Source organism: Sinohyriopsis cumingii, chromosome 3 (assembly GCF_028554795.1).
Source record: "Sinohyriopsis cumingii isolate HCF-2022 chromosome 3, ASM2855479v2, whole genome shotgun sequence".
Classification (NCBI taxonomy): domain Eukaryota; kingdom Metazoa; phylum Mollusca; class Bivalvia; order Unionida; family Unionidae; genus Sinohyriopsis; species Sinohyriopsis cumingii.
The window spans coordinates 106,972,815-106,996,031 of NC_142963.1; the positions used below are offsets into that span (position 1 = coordinate 106,972,815).

Here is a 23,217-nt window from a genome sequence, read left to right on the forward strand (position 1 = left end):
CAGAGGTGAAATGGCAATGATCAGTAAAGGCAGGCACTTTTTAGACAACTTGGCCACCCAGGGTCCCCAATTATATTTGATAATGGACTGATATCATTTGTACAAATTTAAAAGGAATTCCATGGATGGATGCTTTCTGTCAAATTTAGTATAGCAGTGTTAAATGTTTCTCTTTTTAGTATCATCTACCACATTCGATGGTGTAATTTTGTACAAAGTAAAAAGGCCTTCATTAAAAAAATTTATTTATGTCAAACTGTTATATAAACCACATTCTTTTAAAAAGTCCAAGATTCTAAATCATCAAAAAGCTTCTTGAGTTCAATACACTCAACAAGAATGCATTCCACTGTCTATGGGTACTAGTAAGGAATGCACCCTGATCAAGGTTCACCATTTTGCAAGTATGCAGGAGTCAAGTTTTTGTGTCTTATAAGCAAGTAGCACAATACCACTTTATGTCTGTAATGGGTTTAATGTTCTAAAGCTGGTTTGTTTATATTCCACATATTTTGCAAAGTGCTTTCTCCAAATGTCTGGCTGAAATAGGCCAAGTGAATTTTGCAAATAAGTTACAAAAAGCAACTGTTTATGGACAATGCAGAAAAAACAAAACACATCAGATGTAGGAATGAAACAAGCTCACTTGACTGTAATGACAGTTCAGCTCAGAATGCATAAAAAGTTGAAAACTCATTCACTGTAATGGCCATTTATTCAGGTCGTCTATATAATGCAGAAAAAATATACTAGCCAAATTTCATTTGTCTACACTGAGTGTTTTATGTGTAATCTGCCAATAAGTTTCTTGGGATGGGCATAAGAATGTACAAACAGGTACACATGCCAATACCTAAGTGATAACTATGCCAAACATCTGACAATGCAGGTTAAAAACAAACTGCTATAATAATCATAAACTCTTGTCAGTTCATCTAAATATGAATACAACTTCACGTGCCAATTTTCATTTGTCTACATGGAGTGGTTTAGCAAATATTTTGCTATCAAGCTTCATGAGATAGACACAAAGAATGACATTGAGATAGGACCAAAATCAGTATAAAAGTTTAATCAAACATGCAACTTATTAAAAGAAAAACCTACAAGGTGTGTCTTTTGGTCCAAAGTATGGCAGATAAAATCTAAACACAATAAATTTATCATTCTTTGAGAAATTGAACTTGAGGAGTGAGGCTAGGAACGGAAAAGAGAGCGAGATTTTACCTCGCATTGTGTGGTATCATAGGTATGTGAGCTATGTAGGTATAATTAACAACAAGAAGTAAGCAAACTTCTCATTAATGTTTGAAATAGCCAACACAAATTAAATGTACAAGGCTAAGTTAAAACAACACTGTAACAAAAAATCTTGGGAGTGATGTGAAAGCATATATGACTCAGCTGAAAAAATACAGTAATCAAGCTGGCAGCCTTGATAATAAGAAGGTCGATCTTGATGGAGCAAGCAATTTAAATAATGCTGTCAATAACTTTCAGTATTAACATTCATTTTTGTACAATACTGATTTACATTTATCAATAACACACACACACACACACACATTCTTGTAAAACTTTACAAATCAGGGACATATGATTTTTACCATCATAACAGGTACATTTTTATTTTAACAAATTATGGGTGATAAAGATCTATTTTACTATGTATTTATATAAACATGTCATTTGTAATTGATTTGTGGTTGATTTCCAAGAAACACTGTATCAGAATCTTTACCATCAGAACGGGGACACAAATATACAGAGCGTTAGAAATTATGCAATCAAATAGGGGATATTCAATAAGTATGTATTTTTGATTCTAAATAAAAATCAACTCAATCTAAATACTGCAGTAATCTCATTTCATGGACATATTTCCCATCCATATTAACAAACTAAATTGAAATTATCATGATGAATTTTATATTATGATTGTTGTATATATAAGTAAAAATATATAAGTAAACATATATGTCAAGGAGTTTGTTTGAAGAAGATGAATTGTCAGAACTGTGTGAAAATACAGAGAATGTGTCCCTTTTTCAAAAATGAAAAAAATCAAAGATCTGCATGACAATCTTCAGTTAAAATAATTTTACTGGCAAGACTACGGTTTAGAATTTAAAATGTCCCACAAAATAACACATTTTTAACTTTGGTGTACAAAAATTTGCCACTTAGAGCAATCCCCATCATTAATAAGCCAAAGCATGATAAGATCTGTTCAATATGAAACACCAAAAATTATTTTTTAACATGGCATGGTTTAGTTTTAGTGAGCTCAGGTCAGAGCCCCATAAGTGTCCCTGGCCAAATAGTCCCTATTAAAATATAATAGTGTGGATTGATTGTGTGACTCTGTGTGCAGTATTAATGACAGACTGGTAAATCGTACAAAGCTATGATTGAGAAGGGACTGTCCCATTATCTGGAGATGCCTTTTATTCTTGTTATGATGGTAAATATGAAATAGAGTTACAGGTGGATTGAGGCTTAAAATCATGATCTGACTGACTTAAGGTAGCATAGGAAAAATAGTTCCCGGTATTTGGTGTTTGAGTTGCAACTTGTATTTTATGGTAATTAACAGGTGCTGCGTTACATAAATGTAATAAGGAGAATCCATGGAGTTGTGAGGCAGGCAGGCAATTGTGAAGTTGATATGTAAATGTGTAGTTGTGATTGATATTGGTGGTCATGCATTAATGAAGAGGAAAATTATTAGTTTGTTTCATTCGTTCACTTAAGAGACCTCTTGCATGCAACAGTACTAATGTTCTGCATTTCACTTAGCGGAGAAGCCAGTTGTGAATTTAATGTTGCGTATTTGTGGTCACTGATTGATTAGAGAACAATTGACAACTGTTATCATCAGATCCTTAGAAAGAGGGGAAAACAAGAAACTTAACAGCCAGAAAGAAATCAAGCTAGCAAGAAGGAAGAAAGACAGACAGAAGTAACAGAGCCAAGAGAGAGAGAGAGAGAAAGAGTGTGAGAAAAAGAATCTAAAAAGGTACTGACAAAATAAGGAAAGAATGAGAAATATTTGATAATTTACCTCCAATTCAGACAAAATTTATGTTTTGTTTCACATTATTTTTACTTCAGCCAGCATGCATCTTTAAGATATATTGAGAAACACTAAATATAAGTATGAAAACATGTATTTTCAGCATCATGGCTGGTGCCATGTACAAAGCTTCTTTTTATTTCCTATTGTCTCAAGCTTAACTTGTTGGATTTAATTCAAGTGCAATTAATTGGAGAAAAGAAATGGTATTATATTTTGGTTACCATGTAGACTGTTTGTTTATTATGCTTCTAACCACATTTGAATGAACTAAAATCTATGATGATATTTTCCAGTGTATTTCTTATCTAAATGTGCATGGCTCAGAGTTAAATAGGAGATAAAATACAAGCACAGATGAACTGCTAGAATCCCCTGCCCATTGTAAAAATCATGCATAATATCTGCATGAAACCTTTTATTCAGTTTTTTTGTGTTCCTGATCTAATTTGGCAAAATGTGTTATGAATGTTGGACTACCCATGTAATAAACATTACGTATATCGATATTGCTGTGTTAAAAAAGAAAATATATTATATATATTTGTCTATGTTTACATAAATGGTTTAAATCCTGTTAGTTCTTCTTGATGCCATCTTTGGTGAGTAATTCGGAAGCAAAGTGTGCAAGCCGACAGCAAAACAGTGTTAATTTTTACAGTGTAAATGGGGATGCAGTTTTCCGACTGATATACATGTGGTTTTGAGTCGAGTGGGACATGTGTATTGCTGTGTATATCATGATCTGAAAATATACCGACAAAATGGGAACATGTTCAGATATGCTTATTTTAAGGTTTGTATCATTTAATAAGGCACTGACATTCCATTTAAGCCAGCATTACAAAATGGGGATGTCCCCCATTTCAAGGTGTGTCCACAGACCTGTTGGTGTGTATTCACACTTATGTCCCCATTTCACACATTTTACAAATGCAAACACACACACACACAGAGCTCTCCAGCATTATAACACATTACTTTAACATAATTCCAGACATGATGCAGTACTGTTACGGACCAAAATGAAATCACTGTACTTGAACTGATCTATCAAATGAATGACAATATTGGCTGTAATGACAGTGTTAAAGTAATATAATTATCAGGTGTGATAGTACTGATGACAACTAGCCATAGCTGTGAGGATGTTTTACCTGTGCATGTAATTCAGCATCTTTTTGTGTTTGTTCCTGCACAAGTGTTTTATATTGTTTGGATGACAGTAGCTGTTTCTCACGTTCGGACACCAGTCTAATATGCAAACAATGAAACAAATAACATAAATAACATACATTTATCACATGCAATAACAAACAAAAAACTGTAAAATTAGCGAAAGGTAAATAAACATTAAATCATGTTGTAACAACTAGGTCAATATCCTTAACTCAGATCACTATTCAAGGTCTTTGAATAATTAATGCATAACTAAGAGCAACCAGTAATTTTATTTCTAAATTTATTCAAATACTTTTGATCATCTTATATTCTCAACAAAATCTGTTTGAAATTTTTAACAAGACTCGTATGGGCAGCTGTATATTATTTTTAAAGAATCAGTTTCTGAATATTAAAACAGTTTGTACTACATGACTGGAGTATTAGGTATTCATATTTTTGATGATTCATCTTTAATTTTTGTCGCAATGTAAGAATATTGACCTATTTAATGCAACAGCAGCTACAAATAGTTTATCATAAAAATTACTTGTGAAAAAAGTACATTACTACTGAAAATCACAATATTTTAGCATTATTAAATTTTCAAAATCTTTACATTTAGCTTATTAGACATATAACTTTAGCAAATTACTAGTGTGCACAAATATTAATTTTTGGGGTTAGTTTTATCATACCCAACAAAAAGTTATATATATGATTGCATCTATAATGTCCACATACATGTGTTCTACTGGTGGTTGGCTAAAAATGCCATTTTAAAGGCCATCTAATGCACATGCCATTTTATAGCTGAGATCTACAGCTTTTGAAAATTAAAAGAACCAAAAATAAATTTATTTAACAAATATTTTTACATGTCTATCAACACATTACAGAAACCAGCCAGAACCAGTCTACTGGGGAATGGAAATGCTCCATCAGTACAATGACTGGTGGGATGAATGGCATAGCCCCATGATTAGAATTGTTAAAGAACAACTGACATATGTACACAGCGGGCTCTTACATGATTACCTTATTGTTGGAACTTGACAATTTTATATTTGGGGAGTTTACACGAAATACAGGATTTGGTTTTTCTTAGGTGTTATGAGTGATAATAGGATAAAAGGTGGTCCATGATGTCTTCCGAGCCTTTGATGAAATCCAGCCAATCTTATGGAAGAGGAAAGATAAAAAGGAGAGACTGACCATAAAAAATGACTTGGCAGAGACAGTATAATAATTATTTTGACTTTTGTTTGTTTAAATGGTAAGGTATTGTTCAATGTTTTAAGATGAACATTTAAGGACAGATCTAACAATTTTGTAAAATTCATGTCAAAATGCATGAATTGACACTTTGTCCCAATGCTAAGAAACCACTGGCTAAAAAAAGGCATATTTAGTATTAGATAAACTATTTTAAGTTTTCATGTACAAAAATTAAGCTCAAGACCTTAATAAAATGCATGACTTAAAATGATATTACAAGATAATCAATTTTTAAGGTGCAATAAACTATTGCATTGTTTATTCCAAGTCTAAATCTTCTCTTGTTTTTTATTATTATTTACTTTGGTAAAAGTTTCCAACAGATTTTTGGATCTGAGCCATGAAGAGAAAGAAGCCCTTGCAGATGAGTCCCAAGTCAGGAACTTTGTCCTCTGGGTGAACATAGCTTGGAGGAGTAATAGAGTAGTCAGCAACCTCACAAACCCAGCAATGGGAAAACTGTAGTTAGAATATTTTTGCAGGCTGCATATGGTTGTCCAGTCATTACAACATTCTAATGCTGATACAGAGAGGACATGCTCCATTCTTTTCGCAAAATACAATGTGATTCAAGTGGAAATCTAAACAAGAGAATTACTGACAGCCTGATAAATGTGAAGCTCAATAATCACAACGAATGTCATCAGTGGTCACTAGACAGAGATCTTGTGAAGGAAACTAAATCTGATTTATGTTCAAATATTGTAGTTTTAATATAGTATGAAGAGAATACATATGCTGGCAAAAAATGCACTTGTTTTGTTTTCAGTCCCCTTAAAACAAAAAGTTTATGTAGATACAAAATCTGCAAGTTTAGAAGACAATAAACTCATCAAAATTTGTAAATGTACTAGTTTGATGTCCTGGTTCCATCAAGTGTATGACACAGACAAAATGAACCAAGACTGAACTATCAAATCACATGAGTTGCTACCAACAATGAAGCATGTTAATTTTTTATAAAATAGAGAATATGTCTTTAAAGTAACATTCACAAGTCTGATATTTCTTTGGTATAACACAGCATTTACAAAACAGCTCTTGGAACAATTTTTAAAATGGAAGGCCAGGATCATAGTTCTCCATAAACGAGAGTCCAATATAGAGTAAACTGTATACACATTTTGAAATTGTATGGTTCCAAAACCAGAAATGAAAGTCCCAGAAACAGGGACTCCATGAAATAGTGGCTGCTGGTGTCCTTCTGTGTTAGAAGCATTCTGAATAATCAAGCAATGAAAATAAAATAAGCCAGCAATCGCACCTTGGCTAGTTGGAAAACTGATACCATCAATTTAACAGTTATATAAGTGATTATTTAACAATGACACCCACTGTCATGAGATGAAATTGTTTCATCTCTCATTAACCTTAACAAGCTCATGGCTGACTATGTTTAGCTTAATCATGATTGTGGAGCATGTCAGCTGTTTTTATTGCTGCCTATTCACAACACCTTCAGTTAATCCTTAATAATCAGGATAACACGATGCTTTCACTTCCTTGTCAACTGGAAATGTGTATATACGATTTAGATGCCTCTGTCAAACTCATGTTACTGAAGAAAGCTTGGTCCAATATGCATTGACAAAGTTTGAAATTAAAATGAAGTTAATCTGGTTGGAGAGTGTACAACTTATCTTAATTATGATATATTTACCTGCTATATAACCCCAGTCTGATACTTTGGTTAACTTCCAACAATCAGAATATTGTCCTCCTTTGACTTTGTACAATTCTCACGTGTCTCTTTGGGGCTCAACATTTCATAATTTGTCTTCTGGCATTTATACTGTCAATTTATATTTTGTGTTTGTTATCTTTTCCCCCTCCTTTGCATAATATTTTCATACATCTGTGCCACTATTGATATTTAACAAGGCACCACAACTCATTCAAATTTTGTCAGAAAATGTTGAAAATCAAACTTAACATAGACCTCCTTTAATATCAAGCTTCATACCTAAATTTTGTCCCTTCACAAACTGTCATGTTGAAACAAAATTAGTATGGATGTGATGGAATGAGACCTGATGAGACAGACAGTTAATGATGTATGCAACAACTCACCACCTCTTCCAGAGAATATGGCAGGCCATCATGCAATCTTATTAAAATCAGATCTCCAGTTTTATGTGTAGGTCTGACAGACAACCAATAAGAGGTCACATTCTGTTGACCTTGTGGTTCACCAATCAAATCACAATTTTCAAATTTATGAAAGTGTCACACATGGAACATATAATTGCTAACGATAACTCTCTCTAACTTGAATTTGCAATGATTTATCTGATAGGATACTAAAAGTGATTGGACTGGAAATTCCAAAGGTCACCAAAACATGAACTTTTATTGGCATGTGTCATAGGATACTAAAAATAAGTGAGTGGAATTACAAAGGTTTCCAAAACACAAACTTTTATCAGGGTCTGTCAGATCTACATGTAGGAGGACTGTAGAGATCTGATTTTAATCTGATTGGGACATTATGAGGGCATTTGTTATTTACATATCTCTTGACCTATTTTTTAATGTAAAATGCAGGAGGGATGTGGCCATCTGATGAAGAAGATGTCACAGATACATTATTCCCTGTTGACTGAAATTCTGTATTTCTATAGTACAATACACACATTAACTAATGCAACCACATGTCGAAAGTCACCATTAAGATTTACTTAACATAGCCTTCCAGATATCCACCTCTCAAGAGCAAAAGAAAAAACAAAAACAACTAAATATAAATGTTGGCAAACACTGGTATGTACAACACACATGCAGGATAAATACAACACCATAGTGTGTTGATAACATGACATACCATTTTGGCATAGGAAGACACAGTAAAGGGACCAGCACCTGGATTGTGAAGTTCTAGATGCCCTCTGAAATTAGTCCTATTAATAAGGAAAGGCATTCAGACAAGATAGTCATTCCCACTCCAATACAAAGGCATTCAGACACGTTTTAGTCATTCAAGATAGTCGATTCCCACTCCAATGCAAGGATTAGGTCAAGCAGTGCCAGAAACCACAATAGACACTAGAATGAGGATCATGATGTGAAGCAGCTTAACTCAACAAGATGCCCAAATGAGCCCAAAATCACTCATCTGGCCAACATATGCCTTATAACAAATACAAGAACAGTTGACTAAAACATCTGTGTCAGGCAGAAGCTTTCTGTGGAAATTTCTTCCAATGATTAACTGTACATTATATAAACAACTGTTTCAAGGCATTTCAATTGTTCTTCTAAATTCATTCATCTTTAATGGCACATCCTTTGTCCAATACTGAAAGGTCTTTGTGCCTGGGTTCTTTCTGTTAAAGTCAGCTAAATCTTTTCAGCAGTTTTTTTTTTGGAGAAGTTGTCAAAGCTTTTTCTATTTTTGTAACATGAGCCTTATTTAATGGCATATTGGTTATGATTTGTATATGTTGAAAGTCCTTCATGCTTTTGCCCTCTCTGTAAAATTTTGTTGTTGTTGTTGTAGGGTTTAATACCATTTTTCAGCACACAATAGGCTATACATGGCGGCCAGTATTAATGGTAGAGGAAGAACCCAGGAAAACCCTGGAAAGAACCACCGACCTATGAGAAGCTACTGGCAAGCTTTCTCACATATCTGCATTGGCTGAATCAGAGATTCGAACCCACACAGACAGGTGAGATGGCAGTGACCCGTAATGGAAAGCGCTTTAGACCACTCGGCCACTCAGGGCCCTGTAAAATTTTGTAAAATTCTGTCCAGTGGTTTCTCAGAAGAAATAATTTAAAACTAGCACCATTTTTAAGAACAGTGACTACATTTTATGGTGAATCACTATCATTTGTATAAATAAGAAAGCCCTTTGTGCAATAAGCTTTCTGTCACAGTTGTTCACGTTCTGTAAGGAAGGTTTTTGAAATGTCATTTAAAAATGGTTTTATTTTAGTAATAGCAACCTATTTGATGTCCAACTGGCATCACTTGTATGAAATTTAAAGCCCTTCTGACCATGATACTTTCTGTTAAATTTTGGCAAACTTCTAAGCAGGTTTTGTGGAGTTGTATAAAGATATTTATACTTTTAGTAACAATGGCCATGTTTGATAGCAGACTGGCATCATTTCAACAACTATCACAGCAATTCATGCCATGATACTACTGTCTTTGTCAGATACTTTATAAAGTGTTTTGAGAAGTCATTTAAAGTGTTATCTTTTTTAGTAATGGTTGATACATTTTTATTACAGACTGGGATCATTGGCAACATTTTAAAGCCTTTCATACCAGATGCTTTTTGTAAAAATTGGTAACATTTTGTCAAGCAGTTTTTGAGAGTAAGTTTTGTAATTTTGTAATGCTACCAAATTTGATGGTGGATCAGCAGGATGCTGTCAAATTTGCTGTCCTGCAGTTTCTTTAAAGGCTTTTCTATTTTCAGTGTGTGTGTGTGATTTTTAATGAACCTTTAACAATTTTCAATCATCTCGCTATGATGTCTGCAGTGTGGCAGTTTATAATGATGTCTAGCACTGGGGCATCATGTTGCAGACTCGTAGCATGATGTCCCACCCAGTCACATTATCCTGACACCAGGCTGACCAGTCCTAACACTAACCTCTTAATGCTGAGCGCCAAGCGAGGCAGCTGTTAGTACCATTTTTGTAAGTCTTTGGTATGACTCGGCTGGGGTTCGAACCCACGACCTCCCACTTCCGAGACAGATGCTCTAACCACTAGGCCACTGGAGCAGTGCTCTATTTTCAGTAACAGCAGCCATATTTGAGGGAAGTTTTGTAAAGACTTGAAGGCCTTCATGCCAGGAAACTTTCAACCAAGATGACAGACAGCATACACCAAGCACAGGACCGTATCTTATGTTTACAGCAAGGACAGCCAATAATAAATATAAATGTCAGCATTACTTCTTATCACATGTCTATTTTAATACTCATATTAATAAATTATACAAGTGTAATAACACCTCATGACATCACAAATGTTGCGATGATCTGAAAGGCAAAGACCTGAAGCCAAAGGCAACATAATGTCTCCAAAAGATGTTTTATATCATTTTATGGTAGTTGTTTTGGGGGTAAACTGAACAAGTATTTTTCATCATGCAATAAAAAGAATCTAATCTTATGCATTTGGAATGAAATATTTGATACTCAGTGAATAATTTTAATCTTTTGCTGGCCAGTGCTCAAAATGATAGATAAAATTTAACCCATTCCATGAATTTCATTTGGAATGAGCATTGACAGAAGATTCTCTACATAATGATACACCACTCCCTCGATAACTCGCGCATATCGGGGTCCAGAAACATCGACCGCACTATAAGTGAGGCGCGAGTTATCGAGGGACCTATAAAATAAGCCCAAAACCAATAAAGTGATCGACAACATAAAGGAAAAATGGGGGGGGGGGGGGGTAGGCAGATTATAGTGTTGAATACTCACTTTATAATCGTGCTGACATTGATTGTGAATAAATATCTCTTCAAAACAGTGTACTTTATTTGTTATTTCCTCATAGGGCAACATTAATTTCAGGATAAATTACAGTATATTGAGGCGATCATCGAAAACATTATTCCACGTGGTTTCCGTTTGCTTAACATGTGTACCACTTCACACATTGTGTACTACGTCACTAATTTTTATGTTGAATTGGACACATTCTAGTTTTATTGTTTGATCCAAATTAGACGTTTTTTTATATACAAATGATCGACACTTTTCGATAAACAGTGTCGATCGAACGATAGATAGATTTGAATGCGACAGAAGTAAAATGGAAAACAAAAAAACAAGGGTTAATCAGTACTAACATATTTAATTGGTCTACAAATTTAAAACAACGTAAATTAGAACAAGTTAATACTTGCCGTTTGTGCCACGCTTGACAAATATCAATTCACTTTTTGAAAAAATCAGTTAATTTCTTTTTTTTTTTTTTTTGTGTTACTCCTTTGTTTCTCTCCCGCCAAGCAAAATCCCTCAGATTTCTCAACTGCATGAGCTTTACGTAGTCAACATTTTGGGTCTCCAACCACTTTATGGAAATATCAAAATATCTGATTGCTTCCTGTGCAGAGGGGGCAGGTGGTGCAACATCTGCGTCTGCATCACTTTCAACACTTGTGGTACTCCAGTTAGAATTGTCTTCTGCTGAAAATTTGTTTGTTATAGAATTAATTATTGTTTCATCTGACATGTATTCAGCTGTGGGGCAATCATTGTCAGCACAAATCCACTCCTCCATATCATCAAGAGAAACGCCCATCTCAGGACCATGAGCCTGTACGAATTTCTCCCAAACAGCCTCGGCGTTAATGACATCAGTTTTACTGAAACCTTCGAAGTCACTATCATCGTCGCTGTCTCTGTTACTGTTTTGCTTTACGTCAAAGGCAGCTCCAAGACCCTTAAATCCAGCACCCTTGGTCTCCTGTAATCAATTTTTTAATGCAACAAACACTTCCCCAAGTTGTTGATCAAAACAAAGCCGGCATGTAATTAGGTTCTCACAGAAGTACTCACGAGTTTCGATGTGACGGTCGATTGACTCTTTTCATGTTTTCAATGAACATAATATGTTGTGATTATAATGTTTACACTGAAACGGAATTAAAGGATTATAACGTGACTTTCACACAGGAAGACGTTTAACTGGTGTTTATTTCATTCTCTGTTTCCACCTGTTAGCATTTACCAGAAGTTTTCATTGATCGCTATTTCACCAGACTGTTTATTTACAGTATACTGACAACTGTTTATTTTAAAAACTTACATAATATATGATGTCTTTAAACAGAGGTCTCGCTAGGATTTTAAAACTGGGTCTTTCTGCCTCTGAATTCAATCACTAAATTTCAGTACATTTTCTCAATCGGCCGCCAGTCAAAGCCTTTTAACTAGCCGCCTAGCTATTGCATCATGGTTTTTTTTATGTACTCTTATAAAATGACAACATGTATGTACATCAAAGAGTTTTTCAGTCACTGAATTCTGTCGTTGTAAATATCAGCACAGTTAACTGATCAACACATTTTCCCACAAAGCAGGTGGCTGAAACAGGACCGGCAAATCTTTGAATTTTCCCGCGCACCTATTACATGTGTACGGAGGACTCCCGCCTCAGTGATTTTCTGCATCCCCGATCAAAAATTGGCTTCCAAATAAGCGTAATTAAGCATTTTCGAGATCTCTGAAATTAATTCTTATTTAGAACTTAAAAATTTCAAAATATGGATTATATTTTTACGGGCAATAATCACCATTTTCGATGATAAAATGAGCAATGTGTCAAGGTTTAATGTATCAATTCTTATCGTAATTTTTCATGTTCAGCATATTTTAAAGATATTTTAGATACATTTTCTCTGGAAAAAATCGGGAGCCAAGACGGACACCGCGTTAAAAGCGGGATCGCGAGTTATCCGGGCGCAAGTTATCGAGGGAGCGGTGTACCTCTAAAAAATATTGATATTTAGAGTTTACATTCATACATGGGATAATGCTCTCATTACAATATCTAATCAAAAGTGGGACCAAAAAGAGAACAAAGATGAGAGTGAACACAAGAAAAACTGACCTTCAGAGTTAGTTGTACACACTAAAGTCTACACGTGACATGACAAATATCTGAACACAATAGGTAACATTTCTCAGCCTTATTATTACCAATTCATCAGGCACATTTTGACTTTCTAATGACAGTATACTTACTTGCACATTTCATCCTGGACATTGTTCTGCAGTGAAAAGATAAATGAATAGATCATATAAAGGTCAATTTTAAGTGTAATTATACTGTCCCCAATTATCATGTATTATGAGGTAAATAATGCAAATTGATTCTTCAGCAATATAAATATTTCTAAGCTGTCATAAAAAATTACTCATCCATAATGTAGCAATTACATGTACAAATAATTAACAATAGGTGTTCAACTTACTGTTACTTTCTTTATGTCTTTTATTAACTGTACTTGCATCAGTGAAACTGGAAGATTTAACAGAATTGTAAGCCAAAGATTTATATTGGGTCAACACATGTCCACAAAATCCTTTTAAGTAAAAGAATACGATGTACAACTAACGAAGTTTGACCGATAGATGAAAGACATATAAAATAATTTTTCACCGACACATTTTTAATTCATCAAAAATTTAGATACATTTATGTATATTTAGAATTTAACTTACATATGTAGATTTCACATTTTAATTTTTGAAGAATGAAAAGATCACAATTCAAACTTTTCAATATACATTTCGCATTACATCAATTGAAAACACTGTATGATGATCTCAAAGAACAAGTGTAAATTGGGGAATATTGCCTTTATTACATCACTGCATCAAATCTTTACAAGATTTGTAAGGCTTACAAATAATAAATGCCACAACTTCAGTCAGATCTTTAAATAGAATTCATTTTCATTTTATATGTGTTTAGGACAGAATAACAGGAAAATCAAAGAATAAAATTAAGCTAAATCTGTGGACAATTATGCAATAAGAGAATGTGGTACATATAATTACTAAATAAAGGAACTGATGCATGTACTGTATTGTGGCAAGACTTAAGACTTGCACAACATAAACAACTACAAATGGAACATATCCTCACTCTCTCACTAAAATTTTGGAATTGCCCATGGGTAAGTACTCTGCAAACCTGAGTTTGCCTAAGGAGAACCTGAGCTTGCCATAGGTATTGGGCAAGTGGATTTGTAATAAACTCCTTGTATGAAGCAAACACAAAAGCTATATTCTTGAAGCCTAGAATAAAATGACAGAAAATTAATAATTGCATAATTGCATATCTATAGCCTTCCAAAGAATCTGTCAACAACTGCAAATAAGTATGACGCAATAAATGGATTCTGGGGAAATTAGAGATGGACAATTCAGAGCAGACAATTAGGAGACAGAAATTTCGAAGAATGGGCAATTCTAAGAGGGGATATTTCATAGACAATTTGGAGATTAATGAACAATGAATTAAGAGTTGGAAAAGTCAAATAAAATCGCAAAGTGAATTAACAGGACTCATATATAAAAATAAGCTTTAATGAACTGATTTCTTTTCGACACATCTATGGATAAGAATATGAAAGAAGAATCTTGTATGAAGAAGCTACACAGTTTGAGTTAAGCTACATGACAACATATGACTGAATGCATACAATATTAAAATAAACAGAATGTAAAAACCATATCTTTTGTAAACAAAATGCATTAAAAAATCCAGAAAAGCTGAATCATTACTCAAAATTCAAAACTGCCACTTTTGTTTTCACTTTTTGTAAACTGTGATGATAAATACACAGGTTAATGTTGTAGCTACAGCCTTTTTCAACACAATACCAGTTGAGATCAATATCACATGAAAACCTTCTAGCAACAAAACCAAGAACAAAGCAATTTAAAAAGAGCTTCCTATACTCTGGTACAGTTCTGTAGAACAAGCTTCCACTACATGTAAAATAAGCTGAAAATATTACAGTATTTAAGAAGAGATATCATGAGCATGCATGTATTTCTAATAGATAATGGAATTTAGTATTTTAATACTAAACATGTTAAAATAAACAGTAATTATTGCTATCTTCATATAATGTGCAATGCTATATGCTCCTTAAGAGGGCCTCAAAGAAGAATAGTCCTTGACTAATGTGTCACCCTCTATAAATAAAGCATTATTATTATTATTATTATTATTATTATTATTATTATTATTAATACAGTCCGGTTTTAAGTGTTGCTGCATTTCACATCTTTTCATGTGCCTGCTAAAGAATGCTGCTGAACATCAAAAGGATTATGCCTTATTGAGCAGACATTAAGACATTGCCAAATTATGTGAGTTATGCTGGTACTACATGGCAATTACTATTATTCAGTGACAGAATATGGATTAGGAAAAAGTTTTAAAAAAGTAATATCACTGGTAACAAAAAACAGTCTTCGTTTGTTGTGTATTGAACCCATATACACTTATATAAAAAAATCAATTTAACTGCTTTTTTTGTATGTGAATTGTCCCGTCTCTGAATTGTCCATTCTCTGAAATTTCCATCACCAACTGTCCCTTCTCTGAATTACCTACCTCAGAACTGTCAGAAATTTCTTTAAATTACTCAACTGGCAGAAGATTATCGGGAGCTCAGATATGTATTAGTTAAACTAAACATTAGGAAACAATATATTTTCCATTGTTATGTATGTAACTGCAGAAACAGATAAAATACTGTGCAAATCTTGAAATATTTGAATTCTCTTAACTCATTCGGCCCCAATTCCCCCTGTAGGCATGATGAAGCTGTAGCCTATTTCCAAGCTCCGCAGCATCAAGGTCATTTAAGATATACCAAAGTGGGTGGTATTACAAAAAAGCAGATATAGTTCTACAATGATACCAAATAATCTGAAAGTTCTAATAGCACTACAAAATACAGAGGGAAAAACCTCTTTTTTTTTTAACCCGTTTTTCTTTCACCCAAAATTCGCTCATGGTTGGAATGCAATTGTGTGCTTGGATTTTAGACCTTTTGGCCTTAGACCTAAGGCATACCGGTCTGAACTGCACACAGACAGGTGAACCTTTGCAAAAACTAGGATATGGTGGGCATTTGGAATAAAGAGTGGTTTCCATACAAAAATGATGGGTCCATTAAGCAAAAAAAAAAGAAGAAAAAAAAAGAACTCCAACTTTTACCCTTCTGCTCATGCGCAAGCAAAATAACCAATGGAAAACAATGTTTCTAATACAATTAGGCACTAGTCTCATGAAAAATCTGTTGAAAGCCAATGTTTTACAATGTATTCAGAAATAGCCCCCAAAATGTCTTTCCTACTCGCATTTCAGACGAAAACAACAAAAACCTCCAGAGCCGAATGAGTTACAATGCAAAATCAATCTTCACTACCTTTCATTTACTGACAGGAATACTTACATCATCCATTAAGTTTTCAAACTGAAAGAAGAAAAAGAAAGCAAAAATGGACCTGAATTATTCTCTTTAATACAAATACATGTGCAAAATACTGCTCCAAATGGAGAAAAAAGTGTATTCTCCTATTACAGCTGTTCACATCATAGTCAATTCATTTATGTACTGGAAATTATCGTTATTTTGTTTATAATTTTTAACAAGCAGTGTTTCTATCCAATTCTAATAAACAGTTTCTAAATCTAAGCTGAAAAAAAGTAAATAAGCATAGTATTAAACAACTGCACTTAAGACAACAATTGTGATGCAACACATAAATGAATTAGTGAATCCATGATAAATGCCAGGATATGTATCTTCTCTGCATTATCTTTCAAAATGAAGTAAAAATTACTGCAAATAAAAACTAATACACCACTGACAAGTGGTCAACCAAGTCTGCAGATTCTAGGAATCAAGATAAATATGGGATAAAATTCACACAACAAAATCGCTCACAATAATAATCTTTGTGAAAAAAATACCCACCTCAACTGATGACTCTCGTTCAACATCATATCTTGTTGAAAGATACTTGCGCCTATTTAAAATAAAAATAATTAAAATAAAGTGGAAAATATGAATGTTTTGAGCATTACATAACAAAAGATTAAAAAAATCAGGCATTTTGTGAATAAATATGCCCATGCTTTGGTTAAACGATACTGTGTTACCATGTCTGTCTGTCCATCTGACTATAACTCTGTCTCCTCTTACAACAGTGGTAGAAAGCACCACACTTTGTACATATGTTCATGAATTTATAAAAATAAATGAGATTGGTACAACTTTTTAGGTTTCTCATGTAGTTTCTTGATAGGGATTCAAAGGTCAAATATAAAAATAGTTCAATTGCAGTTATATTTTGTAGCAGATTTTTTTAACCAAACTTTATATATGAAGGCATACTAGAAGGAAACACAATATATAATGGATCTGGGATTATCATTCCTGGGGCACAGTGGGGGTGTGGGTGGGATTGCTGGTGGAGGGTGAGGTGGGAGGGATAAGAAATAAATATATTGATAGAATGAACTGATGCTCTCTGAAACAAATTTCCAGAAATATGTTACAAGTCTATTCTTTTTTGCTGAGTACTGAAACCATCTCTGAAATTCTCGAGAAACTCCAACACACCAAATCTGGTATCACAAATATATTCTTAATTGTTTAAATTAATTTGTTCACAATATAACTGTATGAACAATACAAAAATTCTGTCACAAATTTTGACCCTGAACATATCATGGACTGAAAAACACTGAACTTGTCTCAATGTCAAGATTTATCCACATGCTAAGTTAGCTTAAATTGTAATTAAATATTTTGTGGGAATGAAACAAAGTTACTTATATGGCATCATCATGAAATCTATCCACAAACTGGGTTTGATAAATATCCATTCATACTTGTCTGTGTAATTATGTTCACAAACCAGTACGGCTAAAACTTAAGTCAAGATTTGTTATCTTAATATCAATTTTAGAATGCTGATTATTATACAAGTCGCAATAAATAATAAAATTGCAAACAATGACCTTTGATTTGACCCAATTTACCAAAACTGCTACAGGAGTTTATGACAAAGCATTTCAAATTGGTGTTATTTATACTAACTGCAGCAATATCTGATGCTATACTGTTTGTTTGAATAAACTTAAAACATGTGGCCTCAAAATCAAGACATGCTGAGAGTTAGACAAAATGCTGTTTGCAAATCTGGATAAGTACGTTGGGTATAAACGGACTGTAACAAAATTCAGAAGAGTGCTCAAGTCGCTGCAACTGATAGTTCACATGGAACACTCTAGCCAGATGTAAGAAAGTGTGTGATGCCTAGCTTAGTGCTTGGAATAAGACCTTTCCTTGGCCTTACATAATTCAGTCTCACTCTGGACAAAAAAGAGCTATATGTCAGTGGCATAAAGAAGTTAGAAAATTAAACTCAATTGCAACCAATGTTCTTTCTCATATGGAAATTTAGCCACTTCAGGTATGCCCAATATGCTTCTGGTAGGGGATTGCAATTTTTACTAGTGGGAGGAGTGGACTCATAGTTTTAAGACTGTAGCCAGACCTCTGCTTTGTTTTTACAGTGGAAACAATGAGAATACTAGTTTTAGAAGAGGAGCATAAGTTTCTAGAGGGGGTATACACATGGGTTAGGTCAGATAGGTATAATGAACTGGAGCCAGTGAACAAAATGTAAAATAACGAACAGATTTTGTGTTTGATTCTGGTTTCAACTGGTATGAACTAGTAGCCAGTGAAGGTTACAGAACATGTGGAGGTGTGTTCAGTTCTTCATACTCTAATGATGATCCAAGCAGCCGTGTTAGGAACTTATTGAAGTTTGTGTAGTTGATACTGAGACAAACCAGATAGAAGTGAATTACAATAGTCCAGTCATGAAAGTACTAAGAAATACATAATTGTTTTAGTGGCATCGACCAAAAGAAAATTGCAAACTGAGCTGATGCATCTCAGCTCCTGATATACAGCCTTGGATATGTTCATTACATTTTGGTGTAATGAGAGAACACTGTCAAGGATGACACCTAGGTTCTGTACTGACTGTATGAATTTAATGCTGGTTTTCCTCATACTTATTGCTTGATGTAATGTGAATGGGAAAGTCTTTGTGTAGTTATCAGGATGGCATTAGTTTTATCATCATTTCTTTGCAGCTTGTTATATGTCGTCCATGACTTCACATTGGAAGTACACCTCTCTACACCTTAGATGGGAAGAATGAAAAACTGGGCTCATTATTAAACTACCCAACAAAGGAGATCTGTCAAACTGTAACAACTGGAGAGGCATCACTCTGCTTTCTCGCACCAGCAGGGTCTTCAGCAAAATCATCCACAGAAGAACGTTAGATGCACTGGACAAACACATTCAGCAGGAACAGGCTGGTATTCGACCTAGACATTAATGCTCAGGCCACATATTTTTACTGAGACAAATCTCAGGACAAACCCAGGAGTGGAATGCACCTTTATATACCAATTTTATTGACTTGAAGAAAGCTTTTGACATCATACACTGGGAATCCCTGATGAACATACAGATACATTATGGGGTTCCCCAGAAAATTGTAAACATAAAAAGGATTCTGCACAGCAAGTTCTCATGACAAGTAATCTGCAATAATAAACTGACTGAGGCCTTTGGGAACTGGAGTAAGGCAGGGATTCATTGTCTCCACTTTTGTTCATACTTGGAACTGACTGGATCATGAAGGGTGTGGTCAGTCAGGAAAGAAGGATTCGCTGGATCCTTACCAGCCTCCTGGATGATCTGGATTTTGCTGATGACACTGCACTGCTCTCACACAGACATCAGGACATGCAAACCAAGAATAAGATCAATGACTTGACACACATAGCAAGCAAACTTGGACTGCATATCAGCATCAGGAGGAACAAATACATCAGGAGGAACAACTGAATGATAAAACAGGCTGAATGAAGAGGAGAAGTAGAAAACTTCACCTATCTTTTTCTATTTGGGCCCCAAAATGACAACCAATAGAGATGCAGAAGAGGAAATACATACAAGAATTTCCAAGGTCAGTCAAGTAGTTGCATCACTCACAGTACATGGAGGAACAGGAACATCAGTATGAAAACTAACATCAGGCTTTTCAAGAGATATCTCATGAGTACCATACCATATGGTGCAGAATCTTGGAAAATGATTACAGTTACGATTACAGACGATTATGATGACAATCGTAATCAGCTCCATGCCTGCCCAGAGTCACCCTCAGATCGACCCCAGATGGCCGACAAAAGAGAGGCAGACCCAAAGAGACTTGGAGGAGGAGAGTGGAGAAGGAGATGAAGGAACAAAAGTGGACCCAGGGATGCCTGGAGAGATGTGCATCAGACAGACCACAGTGGTGAGCTCCAGTTTTGGTCTTACATGCTACTCCATGCAAAGATTAACTAAATTAACACCTTGGGCAGCTAGATTTGTATATTTGAGTGTCATCAACATAGAATTGGTAAGACACCGGATGTTGGTCTATGACACAGTCACTTGAGAATGGCTGAGAGTATAGGATGAAAATAATATGGCACTTGAGAGTGGCTGAGTGCAAAGAATGAAGAGAGCGGGGCTGAGAACTTGGCCTTGTGGAACACCAAAACATAAATCAACTGGGCTGGAATGTTTTCCATTTACATAAATTTGTGTCCTCTTGATTAAGTACGACTTGAACCATAGTAAGGCTGTATCATGAATACCAAATACATGCTGGAGATGATGAAATTATCATGGCCAATTGTGTCAAATGTCACAGACAAGTAAAGGAGGGTTAGAACTGTAATCTTTCCACTATCCAAAGCAGAGGTCTTTAACTACTCTCAGAAGGGCAGTTTCAGTACTATGGTGATGGCAATATGCAGATTGTACATTGCTAAAAAGACTATTTTAATTCACATGAAATACATGTTGGGATTTTTTCTAAGCCTTTTTACATTATTTAAATAAAGGTTAGAAACAGGGTGGTAGTTCTTTGAATCATTTTGGTCAAGTGTTGGTTTCTTCAACTGAGGCTTTACAATGGTAGTTTTTAAAAATGATGGCAATTACCACAATGAAAGAGAAATATTGATAACATCAGTCAGTGATGGCAACATTGAATCTAAGCACTCAAATATCAGTGATGTTGGAATTAGATCAATTTCACATGACTTTGGTGTGTTCTTCATCACAACTGTTATGTACCAAATCCATAGAGACAAGTTCAAATACTGTTAAAAGCTGTTATGTATATTCTTTATCACAACTGTACAAGTCAACTGAAATTGTGTTGTCAAGCTTATCTTATTGAATTCTGTCATGGAAGAAATTTTCAAGCAGGTCCAGAAGGTCAACCAGACAGAAGGTCATTGGAAGTGTGGAAGTGGTGTACATTTAAGCCAAATCCTGTAGCCTTACGGTGTTATCTTTTAGCAGTGTGAAACTGGTCACCAAGACCATCAGACGTAGAAAACACTTAATTTATACCCTGCACTTGGTTGCTGGGGCCTGTTTGTCAAGCAATAAACACAAACATTTGTCAAGTTGTACTGATGTAGGAGGTAACAAAGTTAGGTCTCCTTAGATGCCATACATTACTTTGGTTCTACATATCATATTGAGGTTTCTCTAAGTAGCAATCAGATATGAAGGGTTAGGGACTGAAATGTTGAGATGGCATATGATACTGGCATCAATAACTTAATTGAAGTATAAGAAATGAAAGGTCCATTCAAAACTATAGTTGAATGTAGCAGCACTGCACCTTAGCAAGCCCAAACTGCCATTGTTCCTCTAAATTTATAAAAATCCAAACATCATCTCACCATCACCTATCCAGTGATTGCTGAGAATGTTGGGTACCACTACTGATATCTTTCCAAGCCAGATCCAGCGGTCGTTTGTGGCCTGCAATGTTTCTTTAAGTGTCATATTTGTCCATTCCATGATAATTTCAAGCCAGTTTCTGCATTGGTGTCCACTTTTCACTTGGCACATAGTGACAATCCGGTGATACTGGCCATTCTTAATGACTAGATGAAGCGGCCAAACCATCAAAAGCTTTCTCTTTTTCCAGACTGTAAGGTCACCATGGCATGTGTAATGTGTTAATAATTTTGCCATTTTTATACACACATCAGTACACAAGGTGGAGAATTTATTAAAAATGATGTTATCTCATAAACCTTTCTTGTAATCTTCAACTACCATGAATAATTTTTAGCCATTTGCCTCTTTATTCACTATGCATAGTGATATGTATCATATTGCAGGTTGTGTATCTCATTATGTATCAATTCATAGCATAGGTATATTATTTCAACCCTATATCATAGCTACCAATGGCTGTGGATGGTACTGTGCACTTCTTCATTTGTTTTGCAGTAGGTGGAGATGCTATTATTGCATTTCAACTTTCAGTGTCTTTGTTTAAAGCGCATGTTTAACACCCATACTGAAGCATCAACAGTACCAGTGCTCTCAGTAGACTTTTGTTCTTGGTAGTGATACCTTTGTCTTGTAACAATATCAGGGAGCAGCTATAACCAGGGCAATTCAAGATTTTACTTGTATTACTGAACCGTTCATTTATGACGGTACATCCAAAGTATTTGAAGTGTCTTACCCAGCACCTCCAGTTTCTGGTTGTTGAATGAGATGACATTCTGTAAGAAAGTTCCTTTGTAGTGTTCCAGGGTTTCTGTTATGATGTTCTCCAAGAGGATATTAAACAGCATAAGAAAAAACAAGCTGCCTTGGCATATTCCCATTTTTGTTGAGAACCACTCACATACTACAATATTTGCATGGACTTTGCTTTCTCAGTTTATTTGAAGTTCTTGGATGTGTTGTGAGTTTGTTTCCGTGTTAAACTTTCTCAAAGTAACCCAGAATGCTCCATGTCATACTTGGTCAAGTGCTTTTTTGAAGTCTTATGAATAAGTGAAACAGTTGATGTTGCACCTACTTGTCTCAAATCAAGCAGAAGTTGAATATCTGCTATGTAATGTGTCTTTCCACAATGAAACCTGCCTGCTCTACAGCACTGACATCCTCTGTTAGGGGTTTCAGTCTGTTTATGAGAACTTTTCAATTTTCAAGTATACTCAAAAAAAAGCAATGGAGAAACTCTGACTAAAAGTTGCTATTTAAAAAAAAAAACAGCATGGTACT

General features: G+C 34.8%; 1 protein-coding gene across 1 annotated transcript in view; it reads right to left on the minus strand.

Annotated features, from left to right (window-relative positions):
• The window catches only part of LOC149803492 (AP-1 complex-associated regulatory protein-like), a 45,955-nt gene that overhangs the window by 21,396 nt on the left and 1,342 nt on the right, over positions 1-23,217 (minus strand). Inside the window, exons 2-5 of the mRNA XM_089953215.1 lie at positions 17,002-17,053; positions 16,477-16,497; positions 13,241-13,266; positions 4,234-4,330 (exon numbers count right to left, since the gene is read on the minus strand). Of these exons, the coding sequence (XP_089809341.1) occupies positions 4,234-4,330; positions 13,241-13,266; positions 16,477-16,497; positions 17,002-17,053 (196 nt within the window). The remainder of the gene's footprint in view (positions 1-4,233; positions 4,331-13,240; positions 13,267-16,476; positions 16,498-17,001; positions 17,054-23,217) is intronic.